Below are 21,122 nucleotides of genomic sequence, written 5' to 3' on the forward strand. Positions count from 1 at the left end.
TGGAGTGTGGATCAAAGAAACCGTATCTGCCGGACTTTGTTCTGAATACGGCAATGCATAATACTCTCATCAGGAGCAAACCATACTGGACATCGGATAGCAAGCAGCTGAGTCCGGCCTCTAGGTCCAGAAAACTGTCTAGAGCTCCAGGTAACGGTTCTCCTAATGTACCATATCTAGATTCTTGTTCCATGTCCACATAATGTGTACGCGTGCGTGAAGGTACTTCGTGAGGGAGCTCGTCAGTGGTCAGATAGATGTGATTAGGAAAGATTTTCCTGACTTCTTTATACATTGTATTACCTTTATCCAAAACAAGGTCAAGATCTGCTCTGGTGATGTTTTCATTCTCGTGAAGGAACGACAGAAATGTTAGTGAGTTGCAGGTACACTGCTGATTTCTTGCAGCTTGTGACTTCTTACTCTTCTTCGGCATTGTTGATGTGATCCAAAACCACAAATCTCTTTTTATTTTTATTGTAGACAATCAAGATAATAAACACAATATGAATCAAAATATATTAATATTAACTTAGCAAGATAAGAAAGTAGATTAAAGCAGTATCTGCTCTTAGTAATGGCGATTTATATCTCAAAAATATTCTATTTATATTTATTTTAAAGCAAAACACTAAGTGGTCAAATAAATGTTTTCCCAAAAAGTCTTTTCCAAGTCTGTGAAGATATTATAGATATTTAGAAATAAAACTAAAGTTGACGTATCACACAAATTATATATGGATATTGTATTTCAGTTGTACTTAAGTTTCTATATCTTCAGCAAATGAAAACCAATAGGACACAGTAATACGGTTTATTTAGTATTTTAAGGCAATATCAAGAAATCAGTACTGATGTTCAAATACTGTGCTTTGCTAAGAATAACTTTGGTATTTGTATATTTAAGGTTTTGTAAATGCCAGATAATTCTTTTTTCAACCTTAATATATTCAGGTTTATTTTAATATAAGTAAAGAATACAGTTTCCCCTTACAGTTGGTATATTTATTTTACTATATAAAAGGTTTAACCAACAATAAAGCATGTACAAAAGGTGCTGATGCCAACAATGTGGGTGGATCTACAGACGAGGTACAAATATGTGAATGAGAGACAAATAACACAATGTATAATCTAAGTAATAATGTAATTACTTTTACACTTGTACAAACAAAAACTGATTATGTGTACTCTGGTATGAATATATTTGCAGTCAAAACAAACCTTTTGGTACAGAGATCCACAGCAACACGGTCCAGGAACAACTACAGCTCTTTTCTTGTATAAATATAGATTTGGACTTCAATTTATTGTTATGTCCATTAACAATAGACATTTTTCTTCAATGATATACTTTATAACAGCAACTTATATATTTGGAAATGTACCAATTTAATTTTGAATTAGTTTTTACAATCCAATGTTTGTGATAAAAAGCTAAACAAAATGTGTTATTTATGTGTTTCCAGTCTTTTCAATTAATTTTAATTTAATGAACAAAAATACTTAATCATTTATTTAATTATGACTATTACCAAATAGAATATTGATACAATATGGACAATTCAAAAATATAATAATAAGGTTTTGCCAATTGAAAAGGCCAAATCAAATGTATGTGTGAGAGAGAGACAGGAGAGGTAGAAAAAGTGTGAGCAGAGAAACTCACAGATCCATAAAACAGAATGATCAGGTTCCAATCAACCCATGAATCCAAAACAGATACCAGTAATCTGTAATATCAGGTTCCAAAAGACAAGGTTCAAATATATCGTTCCAAAATATCGGTTTCTTGCAAGAATGCAAGGAGATAGAGCGGGATAGAATTAGAGGGATAGAATGATAGAATTTCCAAAATTTAGATAGATATATTAGATATGACAGGAGAGATAGAAAACCTCAAAATTAGATAGATGTATTAGATTGACAGGAGAGATAGAACGTCTTATATTAAGGGATGAGTGGGTAGAGTGATAGGAGAGAGGTGAATGATCTCAAATGGATAGATGGAGAGGGAGAGGAGCTGGAGGCCAGCAGGGACCTGCAACACAAAATGGAGACATTGCATTAGACATACATTACATAAAAAGTGATTGCTTTGAATATGTGAATATTTTTTTAACATCAAGGAAGGAACAGATTATTGGTATGAGTTAGCTAAGAGGGACTTTAGTAGTGTCAATGTTTCACTATGACTTTAGTAGGCGTCTCTAGGAAATCTCTGTATTCACTGACTTCTGTGTTCAATCACATCATGTTGCCTAATTTTTGCGTGTGTGAAGTATACTGTGGGGTGTCCAAGGAGTCACTAACACAGATGGTGAAATACTAACTAAAAGTATGTAGAGTGCACAAGCAGATGTGTACAGTAACGTTAGACAGTAGTAGTATTTACTGCCGAACAAAGTGTCAAGGCAACACATGTCATAGCAACAACATCATTCATGTGTGTTAACATACGGTCCAGTTGCCACGGAGGTAACCAACACTGATGGTCCAGCAGCAACATGGAGAGGAGGCGAACAAAAACATTGGGGGAGAGAGGAGAGGATTTTGAGTTTCATTTTACAAGACAAGATATTCACAACAGTAATTTATTTTATTATCAAGATTTTTTAGATCACTGTAATATTAAATTCATACGTAGTACATACGTGCAGTGGTGGAAGAACTATTTAGATCATTCACTTAAGTAAAATACTTATACACACGTGTGAAAATATTCTACTACAAGTACAACTACAAACCCTACAAACGTTGGGTAGCTTAATCTACAGCAATGCATCATGTTCTATAAGATCATCATCTGTATGGGGAGGGATAGAGCAAGACAAATTTTTTTTTAACATTAATATGCGTTCCCCCAGCCTGCCTATGGTCCCCCAGTGGCTAGAAATGGTGGCCTATATAAAAGCATCCAAAGAGCACCATGTCATGGGACCTTTAATGAGTACTTTTCAGGCTGGACAACATATTAACTTATTCAATATCAAAGTGTCCTTCGTGATTCATATTTAAAAAAAATGTGTGTGTGTGTGCAGACTGTGTTTGTACATGCGTAAGTAAAAGTTAGCCAGAGATTTTTATAACAACTTACTATAAATACTATTAACACTTAGCATCAACTGTCAACACTCTCATAGAGCACCTTACCATACATCCCTTTGTATGTGATTTTTTTTAATTCAATATGTAGTATCTTTTCTTTAATGATCTATATTATTCATGTGGAATGTCTTTTTATCATCCTGTTTATCATGTATGTATGTTGTGTGTGATGTCTTTAGGCTACAGGGACCTTGAATAGACTCTGTGCACAAGCGTAGTGACGAACTTCCGCTGTAGCCAGAAGACGGCATATCAGTTTCCGGTTTACCAGCGTCGCCCAAAATGTTAGTTTTTAGTAGATGTTTACAAGACCTGCCTAAAATAAGTATCAGTGATGTCCATCGAGTCGTTGATGCCTGGTCCCCTGCTCCAACAAGCAAGCGCAACAAGGGATTCAAACTCCGTGTACGAGTTATCTGCACAACTACGAGGGTAAATAGTTTAATGCGGTGTACCGGCCGGCTAGCGGCTAAGCTAGCTAGCTAGTTAGCGACGTGTTCATTTTTAGTGTAGTATAGAAGCTTGTTTTTCTTAATTTTAAACGCAAACTGTCTGTTTTTTTGTATTATCATTTGTATTTTCTGCCCCTCTCAGTTTCTAATAAAGATCAGGACACAGGGGAAGTCGTGGTCAGGGCATTGTGCTACAGGTCCATGAGGAAAGCTGAGAAACCTCACAGTTTGAGTGTATGGTGAAGTTAGGATTGATAAGTACAAGAACAAGTTCAGGTTCAGCCAACACTTATAAGCTTGTTACTTTAATAACCCGGTGTTCCTAATATTCCTGGGGATTTAGCTAAGGTAATTTTTCATTTAATATAACTAAAATAATTTAAAATAAATCTAATGAAAACTTCATTAGACAGTAAGCAGGTAAGTTTACCTAGCCAATCCCCTCCGGGTTAAATGCGTTCTTATTCAAGTTTTCCTCAATTCAGTCATTCATTTAAGATGCAATCTTGTGTTTAAGGTATTACGCTATCATGTTTCAAAGAAAAACGATTGTGGGTGCATTTGGCATATTATACAACATACTCTAATCCAACGTACAGAAATACATGACATTTGGTCTGTGATTATAGAATATAAGATATAGAAAATATTGTAAAAACAAGATTGTGTCCTAAAACAATGGTCAAACAGTGACCGAGCTAAGTATTTACTATGACATTTTACTTATGCAGGTGATACTGAAAGATTCCAGTCCGGTGGAGCTGTTACATCACAGCTGCACATGTGTTGCTGGAGCAGCATTATGCAACCACTGTGTCGCTTTGCTGTTCCAGTCAGCACATTGCTCTCAGCTGAATGTGCCAGTGGTCCCTCCTGTGCTAAGCTGTACCGAAGGAGAACAGCAGTGGCACAAGCCCAGAACTTTGGTATGTTTGCACTGTAGTTACAGAGTTGTTGTATATATTTTCTAACTATATTTAATCTCTAACTGTATAATTGCATAACTTGACAGGGCATAAAACCGGGCCCTGTGGATAAGATGGCTGTGCTTTCCGCTAAACCAAAGTGTAGAGCAACAACAGATGGTGTAAGGTAAAACCTGAATATTGTAAATTTATTACAATATGGTGCATGTTTGAATTAAAATACCTGTGTGGATATGCTACTTTCCATTCATGTAAGTTTTATTTTCCACTCAGGAGCACACTCTACAAAGGCCTCAGTGGGGAATTGCCCGATCTTTCCGTCCTTCGGGTGAGTAGGGATATATCATATCAACCAAAATCTGTATACTAGTATTTCATGATTTTCTTTTTCCTCGCCTTTTAGAAAAAAAATGATTGAACAGAAATCAAACAAATGTTTAAACAACATATGTTGTGCAACATATATTGCACAACAATGGTGCAATATATACTGCTGCAACAACCGAATTCCCCCACTGGGGATACATAAAGGTGTATCTTATCTTATATAACAAATATGTTTTGGTGAGTATTTTTATACATATATTTTTTATATTATGGACTTATTTGTAATGGTGTGTGGTGCTGTGTGTGATGTCCTACACATTGTGGCCATGAAAATGCAGGGGTGATGTATGGTATGATAATTGTGGTTGTTTGATATTGTGGTATATTGCTAATCATTATATTGTTACATCCCTAGGTGAAAGAGGTGTATAAAGATTTCTCTGCAGTGGAGGCACCGATGATCTGCAGCATGGGCATCAGCTGTGAAATTCCCCTGGTTGACTCTGCCCTTGGCAAGGTTCAAGCCGGAAGTCCATTGTCCTACCAACAACCAGCAACAGCAAAGAGAGACCTGTCCTTCCATGCTGCCCCACCACGTCCATCTGTGCCTCTTCAGAATTACCGCCTACAGCCATCAAGTTGCATGTTTGTCTGTGCTGAACCACAACAGCTACACCATAGGAGTCTGGAGGTCACCTGGGACATGGTGCACAAATTTGAATGTGCTACCAGAGCACAAAGTTCATGTACTGAATGGCATCAGCTAAGGAGGAATAGACTGACTGCCTCACGTTTCAGGGAGATCTGCCAGGTTCGAGAGAACGCTGAAGAAAGTTTGGCTAACCGGATATTGCAAGGGACCCGTCAGACAGCAGCTATGAAGAGGGGGCTCGAATTAGAGGCAGATGCTATCTGGGAATATTGCCAAATGAAAAGGGTCAACCACTACCCCTGTGGATTCGTAATTCACCCTGATGCTCCTTGGCTGGGGGCATCACCAGACGGGTTAATCTTTGACCCTTCAGAGCCATGTCAGTTTGGGCTGATTGAGATGAAGTGCCCAAATGTTAAAAGCTATGTGGACTGCCTGTATCTCAAAATGAATTCAGGCAAATTGGAGCTAAAACAAACACATGCTTACTATTGGCAAGTACAGGGGCAGATGCTAATAACAGGAATGAGTTGGTGTGATTTTGTCGTCTCAGCTGAGGAAGACATACTCATTCAAAGAATTTACAGAGATAGCGATGTTTTGGATGTAATCAGAGAGAAAGTGGACAGGTTTTATTTTTATGTCTACTTGCAGAAATGCCTAATTTAGTTTTAAGTTTATTTGAATAGGGACAAGTATGTTACATAAGCTCATGTTACATACATAACATTTTAGCCGAAGCTAATTCTCAATGTCAGTCCCTAGTAATACTTCAGGAGTGAGATAAAAATCCAATATTCTATGCTGTGTTTTGTAATTTTCACTTTTAATGGCATGTTTTTATGATCATGTTTTTATGAAAAATGTGAGTAAGTTTGTGCATTTATTATAATAATCATAATAAAATGTTTTGGGTGCTGTGAGCACCCCAAGAAAAAGACCAGCCATTTATTACCATTGTACTCAAGAGGAGGCAGACTTCTGTAGCACTACAGATAAGAGGGAATTTTTGGGGGTGAACTGCCCCTTTTAACAACTGTAAAGAACTGTAACTATGACATTCCTATGATTGAATTTGTTGTACCTTCAAGTTGTCATGAAAAATAAACAGTCAAGACTTGGCAATTTACTAAATGATAATTTTATGTTTAACAGAACAATATAGTTATCAATAGGGCTGCACAATTAATCGCTCTTGTATCAAAACCGCAACATGAACTAGCACAATATCCAAATCACAGGGGGGGTGCGCAATATTTGTTAAAGGCAAAATATGTGTCAAACCATTCTGAATGAAGTATTGTCGTGCTGCAGAGACGTCCCGACCTACAAATCCTATCCTACAGACTAAAGACAAAAAAATCATTGGTACAGATCATTGCAAAAATCACACTATAATCATTTAAATTGATTTCAATGTTAATACGTTTCAATGAAAATGAGAATATATTTACAAATACAGATAAAAAAACAATCACTCCCTTCCATATCGTGAATCATATCGCAATCGCAATGTCAGTCAAAATAAGTTTAGTGTGTAATTAGAGTGTGTGTGTAGGGTGCACGATATTGACAAAATGTGATATTATGAATATTGCGATATTGATATTAATTTCAAACATCCTTCAGAGCAGGACATGTTTTTACTGGTTGTACAGTATAAAATATATTAATAAAGAGAACAGGACACACTTTAATTTTGCTTCTCTGATTCGTTACGTTTTGTTATCTATCAATTTCTTCACTTACACGGTCACTCTGTTGAAATATGCACACACGTGGTACGCTCCAGAGGGTTTTTCACGTAGTGGACCTGTGCGCTGATGTGCACTAACATGTGCAATTGGCACAGTAACTGGCCAATAAAATAGGATCTTTATAGTGTTTCAAGAGGGCTCTAAATCAAACAACTAAGCCACACAGCAAACGGACGGGACGCAGCGCTCCACAAAATATTGTTGCGACACTTATATTGCGATAACGATATTGAGTCAAAAATATATATATATATATATATATATATATATATATAAAAATATTTTACTCATATCGTGCAGCCCTAGTTATCTAATCAAATTCCTCAGAAAAAAGACATAGAATCCAAATCAAACTTCATATCTCCATTTCTTGACGAGAGAACCATTCTGGTAATTTGAGAGGAGACAAGCGACAGTGAAGAGTTGGTTTATGCTCCCTGCAATGGAGAGAGGGATAGTGCTATCAAAGAGTTTATTTTCTTTAACTCTTCTGATCATCCTCTCGACATGCACCCTCAAACGGGCAATTGACTGCGTCTTCAGAACATCCACCTCTGACATTTGGGCCCTCTTGGAGAGGAAGGCAGGACGATGAACAGTCCCAGGTACAAGGTCATCCACCAAGAATCCCTTGTCAACCATGATGGCCATGTCAGGCTTCAAGAGTGGTGTAATCCCTGACTGACGAAACACCTCCTTGTCACTCATGGAACCCTCAAAGAGTGCTGATACAAAAGTCAGGGCTCCGTGAGGGGACATGCCCACCATGGCCTTAAAGGTGCAGTGGGACTTGTAGTTGGAGAAAACTTCGCTCTGAAGGAGCATGGATGAAGGCGTTTGACAACGTAGCTCTGTACAGTCGAGGACTACTTGTGTGTCACTGTAGCTGTCGACAAAGTCGTGCGGAAGATGGGCCTTCACAGCTGCGGGAGACATCCATATACAGACTGAGCCCAGTAAGCTATAGAGGAAGTTGGCCCAGGTCACGATGATTCGGCTGACTGTTGCTCGGTGGATGTTAAATCTATGACCCAACTCCCTCTGGGTACAGCCAGTGGACAGGTATGTCAGGAAGAGGAAGAGCTCATCTATTGGCAGCAGTTTCTGGGGGGGAGAAGTGTTTAATGAGTGATAGTTCAAAGAACACATTTTTAATGCTTAGGCATCGGTTTTGGGGGAGAATGCGTACTTACAGTTGGTCTGGTTAAAGGGCTTTCCGTTGTTGTGCTAGTGGCGTAGGTTTTCTTTGCTCTGGTGACCCTAACTATTTTGGCTGTTGCTGCCTCGATCAGGTTCCAGAACGCCATCAGATGCTCGTATGAGGCGAATCTAAAATACAGTATTACAATTGAAATTAGTTGTCTTGTCATACGAGGTCAATAATAGTATTAAGAAGAAAGAGGAAATAATTACATAACATAACGCAATCAGTTATGAAAATATGTTGATCTAATAACTATCTTACCTGGTGTAAAATCTGATGTCTTCAGGAGACGAAGCAAACCGTTTTAGTCCAAAGCAGTTGTTAAGATGATACGTTTGGAGCTGCTCTCTTAACGCCTCGAGTTCCCTCAACATATCTTCATACTGCTCCCGGTCCACACATACGGTACCGCTGGCCCCATAGTCGTGGTCCACGACCATCGGGACCATGACGGGTTGCTCGATATCCTCCTCAGGCTCCGACGGATCAGGTTCCGGACTTGGTGGTCGAGATCGGCGCTCCCAAACACCGGCCCGTGACTTCTTCATATAATTATTCCACTCAAATAATGAAGGAACAGAGCCTGCTGCTAAAACCCGTCTACCTTTAGCTGTAGTGAGGATTTCATGGTCTTGGAAATGTCGGCTGCATACCTTGGTGTGGGGGGTCACCGAAAATTCCACCCTCCTTATTTTGTGGAGCCATCGCGCACGGAGACCGCTGTCTTTCGGGAAGCGGTGGAAGCTCAAATGGCTATTATAACGACCTGAAGCCGAGCAAAGTGGCACACAACAGTGCTCTTTAGACCCACCCACAGTACCTTGAAACTTAAATGAGTCACGCACATTATATTTCTTCTTTTTCCGTACAACAGTATCACTCATCTTGTTGTGAGTTTAGGTGTTTACTAATCCGGATGAGAACAGGAAGTAAACCGGAAACTGCAATGCCGACTTCTAGACAAAAGCGGAAGTTCGTCACTACGCTGGTGCACAGAGCCTATTGAACCTACCTACCTACCTAGCTACCTATCACTAAGTGGGGTCTAGCTAACAGTGTGATAGAGTGACATTAGCATCATTGTTGTCTTGGTAGCCTATTACATTTTCCAGCAAGAACAGTTTGTTTGCTTTTCCATTGACAATAGCTAAACCACTAACAAGTTGTTTTATGTCAGTTAACAAAGCTAATATTAGCTAAATATAGCTATCAATAATTGTATCAAACCTGCTATCATTAGCTAATATTAGCACCAATCCTAACACTACCTTAGCTAATATTAGCTAAAGATACCAAGCTGCTATCATTAGCTAATATTAGTTAGCGTTAGCATCGCGTTAGCATCGCGTTAGCGTTAGCATCGGCGCTAATATTAGCTAATGATAGCTAAGTATAATTTACCAAGCTGTAAAGTTACAGTTAAACATTTCGCTCTTAATTCATGTTTGTATTCTGTATGAAGTGGAAACCAATGCCAGCCTTTTTTTAAAACATAAAACCTGTATTTCTACCGTTCCAAAACGTTATTAGCTAGCACTGCTACTTACCTCAGAAGCTTCTAGAACACAATGACGACGCTGTGCTGCTGAGTGCGGAGCTCCGCAGATTTTATTGAGGCGTTCAGGCAAAGTCAGAGATTCCGGCGCCAAACACAATAAATTAGCTAAATCAAATTACGTGTGTGTGTGTGTGTGTGTGTGTGTGTGTGTGTGTGTGTGTGTGTCTGCGTGTGTGAGTGTGTATATATCCCTCTGTGAAGGATCTCTGTTTTTGATCTCTTTCAGTGAGCCACAGTGGTCAGCGAATATAAAATAATTTCATTTATTATTAAGTCTTCAGAAAAAAGATCCCTGTTATTTAAAAGCTTTTATTATGAAGCAGCCACATGACGAAATGTTGAGTCTTCATCAGCAGTTACTTAAAGACTGCTTAATCGAACATGAAACATAAAACTGAAGCAGATATAATATAGAAACTGAGCAGAAATTGAAACAATCAGACAAACTGAGCAAAGACTTTTAAAAAGTTATTTCTCTCTTTTTGTGACAAACTCTTCTTCTGCTGGGCTCTGATGTTTCTAATCAGCTCATGATCACATCACCTGTGTCGGACTGTTCTGCTAATAAATGCTTATGAATAAGTATGGAACACTTATAAATGCTGTGAGAAACATACATAGATGAAAATGCAGAAATATAGAGCTGAGAGGTGGATATATTGGCTGAAAAGAAACGGGCTATAGGCTATACATGGATGGAATCACAAATGACCCTGGAGAGAGAGAGAGAGAGAGAGAGAGAGAGAGAGAGAGGGAGACGAAGAGAGAGAGACGAAGAGAGAGAGAGACGGAGAGAGAGAGAAACAGAGAGAGAGAGAGGGAGAAACAGAGAGAGACAGAGAGGGGGAGAGAGAGAGGGAGAAACAGAGAGAGAGAGGGAGAAACAGAGAGAGACAGAGAGGGGGAGAGAGAGAGGGAGGAAGGGAGAAAGAGAGGGAGGGAGAGAGAGAGAGAGAGGGAGAGAGAGAGAGAAAGAGAGAGATTGATTTACCTTACTATGGAACATGGTGGAAATTATTACCGTAGCAACAGCAAAAACATCTGTATTTAAAAGGTCTAAATATCCAAACATTATAAAAAACAATGAAAACATTTAATAATGTTGCAAACATTTTGAACTTTATTCAATTTTCAAAAACATGACCCCCCTTCCCCCCCAATTAAATACATAGTGAACATAACAAGGCTGTACAAAACATAAACACAACCCCCCCACCACCACCACCCAGAATTCCCAAAATTATTAATTTAAATCTTCCCCCTTCACCAACTCGGCCTTAGTGACCCTTTTCCCCTTCACTGTTATTTTTACATAAAATGGCAGCTTGACCATTTTCCCCTGAAGAGGGGTCCAAAGGTGCTCTTCAATGTCGTAGACCTGTTCCCCCTCAACCAGTAATTTCAGCACCCCCTCTTTACCCTCCACCTCGATGGTCCCCAGTGTCAGGTGTAGCAGGGAGGAGTAGGGAATGGCGGACCCAAAAATGCAGAGAGCAGGCAGGCAGGAGTAAGTTGAAAACGAGGATTTAATGATGAAACTCACAAACACAAACACAAACAATGATCTGACACTGGACAAGGGGAACACCAAGACTAAATACACAGACTAATGAGATAACACAAGACAGGTGACACAAGGGCTGGGAAACAGGTGAAACACATTAGGCAGGGCAGAGCAATCAACAAAAGGAGGGAAACACAAGACCGGAAGTAAAGTGGACAAGACAAGACAGAAAACCAGAGACTTCAAAATAAAACAGGAAACAGAGCACAAAACAGACCACCAAAATAAGACAAGACACCAAAACCATAACAGTACCCCCCCCCAAGGGACAGATCCCAGATGTCCAAAAAAAAAAGGAGCAAAAGACAAACCAGGGAGGGAGGAGGGGGCCCGGAGGAGGGACGACCCAAAAAGTCAAACTAAATCAACCCCGGAAGGGCGAGGAAGGCACTGGAGACACTCGGGGCAAGGGAAACAGAGAGAGGCCAGAGGGAAAAAAAGAGAATCGGGAGCACAGGGCAGAGTCCAGGAGCACAGGGAAAAAAGAGCACAAGGGCAGAGAGGCCACAGAGAAGGCAGAATCCCACAGGCGAACCGGCGACGGGCGGCAGGATGCTTCAGGGCGCCGGGCGCGAAGGCAGAACCCCTCAGACGGCCGAACAGAACGGTGAGGGTTCGTAGGGAGGCCGCTCTGCAACGGGCGTAATCCCCTCAGGAGGACGAACAGGACGAGGAAGTGTCTGGCGGCCGCCCGCAACGCTATACCCTCTGCGGCGCGGGCGGCGCGGAGCGCCCTCCCCTCTTGGCGGCCGGCGGCGAAGGCCGTACCCCTCTGGCGGCCGGCGGCGAAGGAGAGTGCCCTCTGGAGGCCGTCGGCGAAGGAGAGTGCCCTCTGGAGGCCGGCGGCGAAAGCGATACCCCTCTGGAGGCCGGCGGCGAAGGCGATACCCCTCTGGAGGCCGGCGGCGAAGGAGAGTCCCCTCAGGAGGCCGTCGGCGAAGGAGAGTCCCCTCAGGAGGCCGGCGGCGAAGGAGAGTCCCCTCAGGCGGCCGGCGGCGAAGGAGAGTCCCCTCTGGCGGCCGGCGGCGAAGGCCATACCCCTCAGGAGACTTGGCAGGCCAATGAAGGCTAAAACCCTCCGAGGGCCGGGCAAGCAACGGGTCAGCTGAGCTGGAGCCAGGCGAAGAGTCAGCGGGGCTGGAGCCAGGCGAAGAGTCAGCGGGGCTGGAGCCAGGCGAAGAGTCTGCGGGGCTGGAGCCAGGCGAAGAGTCTGCGGGGCTGGAGCCAGGGGAGCTGCTAGCTGGCCTGGACTCAGGGGAGCTGCTAGCTGGCCTGGACTCAGGGGAGCTGCTAGCTGGCCTGGACTCAGGGGAGCTGCTAGCTGGCCTGGACTCAGGGGAGCTGCTAGCTGGCCTGGACTCAGGGGAGCTGCTAGCTGGCCTGGACTCAGGGGAGCTGCTAGCTGGCTGCGAATCAGGGGAGCTGCTAGCTGGCTGCGAATCAGGGGAGCTGCTAGCTGGCTGCGAATCAGGGGAGCTGCTAGCTGGCTGCGAATCAGGGGAGCTGCTAGCTGGCTGCGAATCAGGGGAGATGCTAGCTGGCTGCGAATCAGGGGAGATGCTAGCTAGCTGCGAGTCAGGGGAGATGCTAGCTGGCTGCGAGTCAGGGGAGATGCTAGCTAGCTGCGAGTCAGGGGAGATGCTAGCTGGCGGGGAACCAGGGAGGTTGCGCTGAAGGCGGGGTAATGGAGAGGCTGCGGTGGAACCTGGAGACAGGGGGAGGCCGCGAAGGGGGCGGAAGGGGCTGGAAGGGAAAGGTAATGGAAGTCAGGAGAGCTGCACGTACCAGCTCAGAGTCAAAGAGAGCTGCACGTCAGCCCAGAGTCAGGAGAGCTGCACGTCAGCTCAGAGTCAGGAGGGCTGCACGTCAGCTCAGAGTCAGGAGGGCGCGCGGGGCACGGCAGCGGCAACTGGGCTGCAGGAGTGGCGGCTGGAAGGACAAGGCGGCTGGCTGTAGGCGTGGCTGCGCGCCGGCGGCGGGCGCTGCCGGCGCGTGGCCGGCGTGGACGGGCGAGGGGCCGCGTCGGGGACTGGGACGACCAACGGGGCTGGATGGAGGCCGTCGGACTGACAGGCTCGGTCCACTGTGAGGCTGGTTGGGGGACATGGCGCTGAGAGCCACGATGTCCCTTCCTCCGTCCACGGCCTCCACGGGTCCCCGTGAAGACGGCCAGGCGGGTTCCGTCATAGGACTGCTTGTGGTTGGGGGCATACGCTGACCGGGTAGCGTCTGAGCAGTCTCCCAAGAGTTCTGGGGAAGCTGGCAAAGTGGCAGGCGGGCTGACAAAGCACACACCGACGGCTACGGTGTTGGCCGACTGGGGAGGAGGCAGGCTGGTGGTGGGTGAGTCACTGGGGGTGGCTTGTAGAAAACGCTCTAGCACGAGCTTGACTTCCTCCAGGTGGGGAACAAAGTGACTCACCCAAGGCCTCTCTGCCAACCACTGTCGCTGAATGGCGAGCTTCTCCAGGAGAGGAGGGTGCCGGTCTGGCTCAGAGCAGAGCAAACACTGCACAGTCAAGCCAAATTCCAACACCTTCTTGGTGAAAAGAAGTTTCTCCGCTGGGTCCATGATGGTCAGATCATTATGTCAGGTGTAGCAGGGAGGAGTAGGGAATGGCGGACCCAAAAATGCAGAGAGCAGGCAGGCAGGCAGGCAGGAGTAAGTTGAAAACGAGGATTTAATGATGAAACTCACAAACACAAACAATGACCTGACACTGGACAAGGGGAACACCAAGACTAAATACACAGACTAATGAGATAACACAAGACAGGTGACACAAGGGCTGGGAAACAGGTGAAACACATTAGGCAGGGCAGAGCAATCAACAAAAGGAGGGAAACACAAGACAGGAAGTAAAGTGGACAAGACAAGACAGAAAACCAGAGACTTCAAAATAAAACAGGAAACAGAGCACAAAACAGACCACCAAAATAAGACAAGACACCAAAACCATAACACCCAGGGCACTGACAACCATCACGCTGTCGGTCTCCTGTAGGGAAGAAATCAGCCTTTGTTGAGACAGGGAAGACCACCAACATCTTTTAAAACATCTATTTGTGCAATACATTCATTATGTAAGGATGGGCCAATCACAATGCCTGATTAAATCTGAGATTTTTACATCACTTGGAATTGGAACAAGGTAAAAATCTTAAAATATTTTAAGCTGACTTTTAAAACTGACTATGCTTTACCAATCAAATTATGTATGAAATCATAAAAAAACCTACCTCACAAACTGTAAAATTTGTAGAGTGGACACGGTACCCATAAGAGGACTGGTGTCCCTTCAGGTGGGTCAGCCTGGCCTCGTCCCCTATTGCAAAGGAGAACAGGGCTGCCTCCCTCCACAGGCTGATGGACACCTGTGCTTTGTCCTTTAAAAAAATTAATATATGTATTTGTTTGCTCCCATTTCCATTAATATTTCCTCAAAATAAAACACAGGTAGCATTCAACTATATGGAGCCGTAAGGCACACATAATGGTTTTGCTCATCTAACAATCAAATCAAACTAACAATATGTCATTTCCCTTGAATAGTGTAAGTTTTGTAAAAAAAAAGAAAAAGTCTCCATTGCATTGATCTGTAGATAAATAAATAAAAAGTGTAGTATGCTACTATGTGGCAATGCTTTCCTCAGCGGTTTTGCTAAGTTTAATACGTGGGCTACATTTCTTTTAACATGTTTAAATGCTTTTACTTGTGATGGAGACTTTTTACAGTGTGGTATATTTACTTTTAGTGAGTTAATGATCTGTATACTTTTTCCACCATATTTGGATTTTGAAAGTAGTCTTTAGGCTTTTTAAGACACAGCCATGGCTTAAAAATGTCTCTCTCTGTCTGTCTCTCTCTCTGTCTGTCTATTTCTCTCTCCTCCTGTAGCAGTACATGTTTCATAAATGCTCAATACTCATCGGTACAAACACAAGCTGTAAAGCTGCAATGTATAGCTTACCTGCTCCAGCACCACTGTCTTCATGGGCACCATGTCCTTTCCAACTTGAATTTTTTTCACTGCAGAGATCTAAAAACAATACAATGTATCGGTGTCACTAGACATGTTATACTAACAAGCCCACAATATCATTCTTTTTTCAAAACATACCTCCACCACCTCTCCCTGTAAGGTCAGGAACCCCTGAGCCTCTGTTTTGTGGCAGTTGGTGTTGATGAGGGGCACAGAAGTTTTTCTGCGGTTGCACGCAGCTCCTCGCTCACCTCCACCGGGGCAGATCTGAAGAACTGTGTTTCCTTTGTGACGTTTATAGCGAAGGGTGGGCCCTCGCCGCGCAGGGAGTACCCACACATTATATATGCCCCGCCTTGGCTGACCCTTCCGGCGAATGCCTCAAATAGGGTCACTTTACTTAGGCTGCAACCGTCACTGAGGTGAGCGCGGTGTTCCATGGTTAGCGCTGCTCCTCCCCTCGCCCACACACACACACACACACACACACACCCGCCTTCTCATTCTCACCTCGCCACCACAGTGGCGGAGGCGTGGAGGAGCGCGGGCGCGAGTACGCGGTCTGTGCCAAATTCTCCGCAGACACTAAACATTAACAGCCTATAAATGACAAATTTCCCCTCCAGTCTAGTTGATTTTTTTTCTCTAGTTATGAAGTTTTATTTTAGAATAAAGGAGACAGTGCTGGACTAATGCCCTAGCTATTTTCATGAACTTTAATATGAAGGCTTAAGGGCACCAAACAAGGCTAACAGACTACATGTACTATTAGCTCTTAATTTTGAAGAAAATAGTCTGTATAATAAATACCAGTAAGCTATTAATAAATTATTCCCTTAACCTTAGAAGACAAACAGTTAGTGTAAGACATAGTCTAGAATAACTTAGTTAGCTATTTTATTAACTATTGTTGTATTAAGGTTTAAAGTAATGTTAATAGCCTACATGTTAATATTGACTCAATTTAGATCAAAATAGTCTGTATAATAAGTAAATTTTATTAACATAAGATGACATACAGTAGGCTAGACATAAACTAGGCTACACAAAGACAAAGTTTGATATTTTATGAGCTATTTTCCTGAAAAGGATTAATGACACCAAAAAGTATATACATATTAGGCCAACCCTTAATATTGAAGAAATTATGTGTACAAGTTATGAATTATTATCCTACCTAATTTAACAAGAGAAAATTACACCCACCTTTCTCAAGTGTTGTCTTCTCTGTCTTTCTTCCAAATGAAGCTGTTCCATGAAATGTTTTGATTTACAGTAAGATAAGATTCCCACCACTGCTACTGATTGGCTTGGAAAGCCTTTGAAGTCACCTGTTGCTATGCGTTTTTCATTGATCGGTTTATTTTTAGACACACGCACACACACACACACACACACACACACACACACACACGCCCGCAAACATGCACACATACATACGATACACACGCACGCACTCACGCAGTTAATTGAGAAGTTTTAGGCTACTGAGAAATTCTGCCTTCAATCATTACTAAGCAGGGCAGATAGATGGCCTATTTGTCTCCCTTTGAGAGGCTCGTAAAGACATTATAACAATATTATAATACATTTTTTATTTTTTATTTAACCTTCATTTAAAAAGGTAATCTCGTTGAGACACATTCTCATTCTCGAGAGACCTTTTGAGGACAATACACAACAACAGTTACAGACACACAGATTACAATAGTATACACAATATAATATATAATACTTGGAAATTTGTATACAATTTAAAATTTGGAAATTTGATTTCAGTCTGTGTGTGTGTGTGTGTGTTTGTGTGTGTGTGTGTGTGTGTGTGTCTGTCTGTGTTTGCATGTGTCTCTGTCTGTGTGTGTCTGTGTTTGCGTGTGTGTGTGTGTCTGTTTGCGTGTGTGTGTGTCTGTGTGTGTGTTTGTGTGTGTGTCTGTGTGTCTGTGTGTGTGTTTGCGTGTGTCTGTGTGTGTGTGTCTTTGTGTGTGTGTGTCTGTTGTGTTGTGTGTGTGTGTGTGTGTCTGTGTGTATGTGTGTGTGTGTGTGTGTCTTTCTTCCAAATGAAACTGTTCCATGAAATGTTTTGATTTACAGTAAGATAAGATTCCCGCCACTGCTACTGATTGGCTTGGAAAGCCTTTGAAGTCACCTGTTGCTATGTGTTTTTCATTGATCGGTTTATTTTTAGACACACGCACACACACACACACACACATGCGCGCGCGCGCCCGCAAACATGCACACATACATACGACAATACACAACAACAGTTACAGACACACAGATTACAATAGTATACACAATATAGTATATAATACTTGGAAATTTGTATACAATTTAAAATTTGGAAATTTGATTTCAGTCTGTCTGTGTGTGTGTGTGTGTGTGTGTGTGTGTGTGTGTCTGTGTGTGTGTGAGGGTCTCTGTGTGTCTGTTTGTGTATATGTGTGTCTGTGTGTGAATGTGTGTCTGTGTGTGTTTGTGTGTGTGTGTGTGTTTGTGTGTATGAGTGTGTTTGTGTGTGTATATGTGTGACTATGTGCGTGCATGTATGTGTGTCTGTGTGTCTGCGTGTGTCTGTGTCTCTGTGTGTGTGATGTCTATGTTTGAGTGTGGGTCTGTGTGTGTGTGTGTGTGTGTGTGTGTGCGTGTGGGTGTGTGTGTCTGTGTGTGTGTGTATGTGTGTCTGTGTGGGTTTCTGTGTTAATAATATTTTCGCAGAATTCGGTATTATCAGATCATTCTTTAATCACTTTCGAATTCTTACTACCTGATAATATTAAATTAGATAAAAGCTCCTACACCAGATGCTTATCTGACAGTGCTATAGCTAAATTTAAAGAAGATATTCCAACAGCATTCGACTCTATGTCATGCCTTAACATAACAGAGGACCTTCATGTTAACCTCAGTCCCTCTCAAATTGATGCATTTGTAGACGGTGTTACGACATGCCTACGGACGACCTTAGACTCCGTCGCTCCCCTGAAAAAGAAGATGATGAAGCAAAGGAAACTAGCACCTTGGTATAACTCCCAAACTCGCAAATTAAAACAAATCTCGCAAAACCTCGAATGTAAGTGGCGTTCCACCAAGGTGGAAGAATCTCGTTTGGATTGGCAAGAAAGTCTCAAAACCTATAGGAAGGCCCTAAGAAAGGCCAGATCAGACTATTACTCATCACTAATAGAAGAAAACAAGAACAACCCAAGGTTTCTTTTCAGCACTGTCGCCAGGCTGACAGATAGCCACAGCTCTACTGAGCCATCTATTCCTCTAGCTCTGAGTAGTGATGACTTCATGAGCTTCTTCAATGATAAAATTACAACAATTAGAGATAAAATTCATCACCTTTTACACTCAACTTCTAACGGTTCACCTTTAAACGCAGAGTCGTTAGAAATAAAGACTAGTCTCGACATATACTTAGACTGCTTTTATCCTATAGACCTTCAACAATTAATGTTAAAGATATCCTCAGCTAAGCCATCTACCTGTCTCTTGGACCCCATCCCAACGAGACTACTCAAAGAAGCATTACCTGTGGTTAACACCTCATTACTAGATATGATCAATATGTCTCTATTAACAGGTTATGTACCACAGTCATTTAAAGTAGCTGTGATAAAACCTCTTGAAAAAACCCACCCTGGATCCTGAGGTCTTAGCAAACTATAGACCTATATCTAACCTTCCCTTTCTATCCAAGATCCTTGAGAAGGTGGTTGCTAATCAGTTATGTGATTTTCTACATAGCAATAGTTTATTTGATGACTTTCAATCAGGATTTAGAAAGAATCATAGCACAGAGACGGCACTGGTGAAAATTACTAACGACCTTTTAACTGCTGCAGACAAAGGTCTTGTCTCCATTCTTGTTTTACTAGATCTTAGTGCTGCATTTGACACAATTGACCATTCAATCCTGTTACAGAGATTGGAACACTTGGTTGGCATTAAAGGAATTGCTCTGAGTTGGTTTAGGTCCTATTTCTCTGATCGATCTCAATTTGTGAATGTTAATGATAAATCCTCCAAGTACGCTTAAAGTTAGCCATGGGGTTCCTCAAGGCTCAGTGCTTGGACCAATTCTATTCTCCTTATATATGCTTCCTCTAGGCAATATTATTAGAAAACACTCAATTAACTTTCACTGTTATGCGGATGACACCCAATTATACTTGTCAATCAAACCAGACGAAACCAGTCAGCTAGCTAAATTTCAAGCGGTGCATTAAGGATATAAAATCCTGGATGACCTATAATTTTCTGATGTTAAACCCTAACAAAACTGAAGTTATTGTGCTGGGCCCTAAACACCCACCTCCATTATCTAGAGATATAGCTACTCTGGATGGTGTTGCCCTGGCCTCCAGCACCACTGTTAGAAATTTAGGAGTTATCTTTGATCAGGATATATCCTTTAATGCCAATCTAAAACAAACCTCAAGAACAGCCTTTTTCATCTTCGTAACATTGCCAAAATTAGGAATATCCTGTCTCAAAACGACGCTGAAAAAACTAGTCCATGCCTTTGTTACTTCCAGGCTGGACTATTGTAATTCCCTACTGTCAGGTTGCTCAAATAAGTCTCTTAAGACTCTCCAGCTGATCCAGAATGCTGCAGCGCTTGTTCTCACAAGAACTAAGAAAAGAGATCATATTTCACCTGTATTAGCTTCTCTGCATTGGCTTCCTGTTGAATCCAGGATTGAGTTTAAAGTCCTTCTCTTGACCTACAAAGCTCTAAATGGTCTAGCACCATCATATCTAGAAGAGCTCCTAATACCCTATTGTCCTACTAGAGCACTGCACTCCCAGAATGCAGAGTTACTGGTGGTACCTAGAGTCTCTAAAAGTAGAATGGGAGCTAGAGCCTTCAGTTATCAGGCTCCTCTCCTATGGAACCAGCTCCCGATCTGGGTTCGGGGGGCAGAAACTGTCACCTCATTCAAGAATGAACTTAAAACTCTCCTATTTGATAAAGCTTATAGTTAGGGAGTGAGGAGTTGCAGTGTTCACCTAACTGGCCCAACTGCTTCTCTTCATAATTGTTAGATTAATAATACATAACAAAGTAGAGGGAGGCAGGCCAGCCAAGCCAGATCCGGCAGGGGGAGAGTTCTAAGCCCGAAAACGCTACCTCTCCTTATGACCTGTCTCTCTTAGTTACCTGTTATAGTTACGCTGTTATAGTCCTAGACTGCCGGGGGACTTCCTTCCTTTGACACACTGAGCTGCTCTCTCCTCTCCCTTTCTATTACTGTTACTATTACTATTACTATTTGTGTGCAGCCCGTCCCAGAAATGCTTGTTACTAATCCTAGCTTCTGGGGAGTTTACTCCCCGGAGTCCTTATGCTTTTTTTTCCCCCAGCGTATTTCCTTGGAGAACGTTGGCACCAAGACCCTGGTTGCAGCTGTCGCCGTGGTCCTGCTGCACTCCCTGCTGAGCTCAGCGATGCCCTGCAATGTCATGCTGCGTCCTGCTGAACCCTGCAGCTTCCCGCTACATCCAGTCACTGTTCCATTATTAATGTGACTACTATCACCACTGTTCATCACATGATTTGATACTATAAATAAAATTGAAT

General features: G+C 42.4%; 1 protein-coding gene across 2 annotated transcripts; it reads left to right on the forward strand.

The window, feature by feature from the left end:
- The first annotated feature begins 4,156 nt into the window (after positions 1-4,156).
- LOC120568117 lies at positions 4,157-6,594 on the forward strand. 2 transcript variants are annotated; one of them, XM_039815381.1, is made up of 4 exons: positions 4,157-4,486; positions 4,573-4,647; positions 4,760-4,814; positions 5,229-6,594. In XM_039815381.1, the coding sequence occupies exons 1-4, from the start codon at positions 4,286-4,288 to the stop codon at positions 5,243-5,245; spliced, it is 348 nt and encodes a 115-aa protein (XP_039671315.1). In that variant the 5' UTR covers positions 4,157-4,285; the 3' UTR covers positions 5,246-6,594. The 2 variants fall into 2 exon arrangements, with proteins under 2 accessions (XP_039671315.1, XP_039671314.1); XM_039815380.1 differs by having other exon boundaries at positions 4,213-4,486; positions 4,573-4,652.
- Positions 6,595-21,122: the final 14,528 nt, after the last annotated feature.

The sequence above is a fragment of the Perca fluviatilis genome, chromosome 11 (assembly GCF_010015445.1).
Source record: "Perca fluviatilis chromosome 11, GENO_Pfluv_1.0, whole genome shotgun sequence".
NCBI classification, from domain to species: Eukaryota; Metazoa; Chordata; class Actinopteri; order Perciformes; family Percidae; genus Perca; species Perca fluviatilis.

Bases quoted from the DNA above. Each gene is read 5' to 3' on its own strand.
- LOC120568117 (XM_039815380.1), top strand. From the start codon at position 4,286: ATGCAGGTGATACTGAAAGATTCCAGTCCGGTGGAGCTGTTACATCAC. The intron at 4,487-4,572 runs GTATGTTTGCAC...ATAACTTGACAG, and splicing joins GGCACAAGCCCAGAACTTTG to GGCATAAAACCGGGCCCTGT. The intron at 4,653-4,759 runs GTAAAACCTGAA...TTTTCCACTCAG, and splicing joins GCAACAACAGATGGTGTAAG to GAGCACACTCTACAAAGGCC.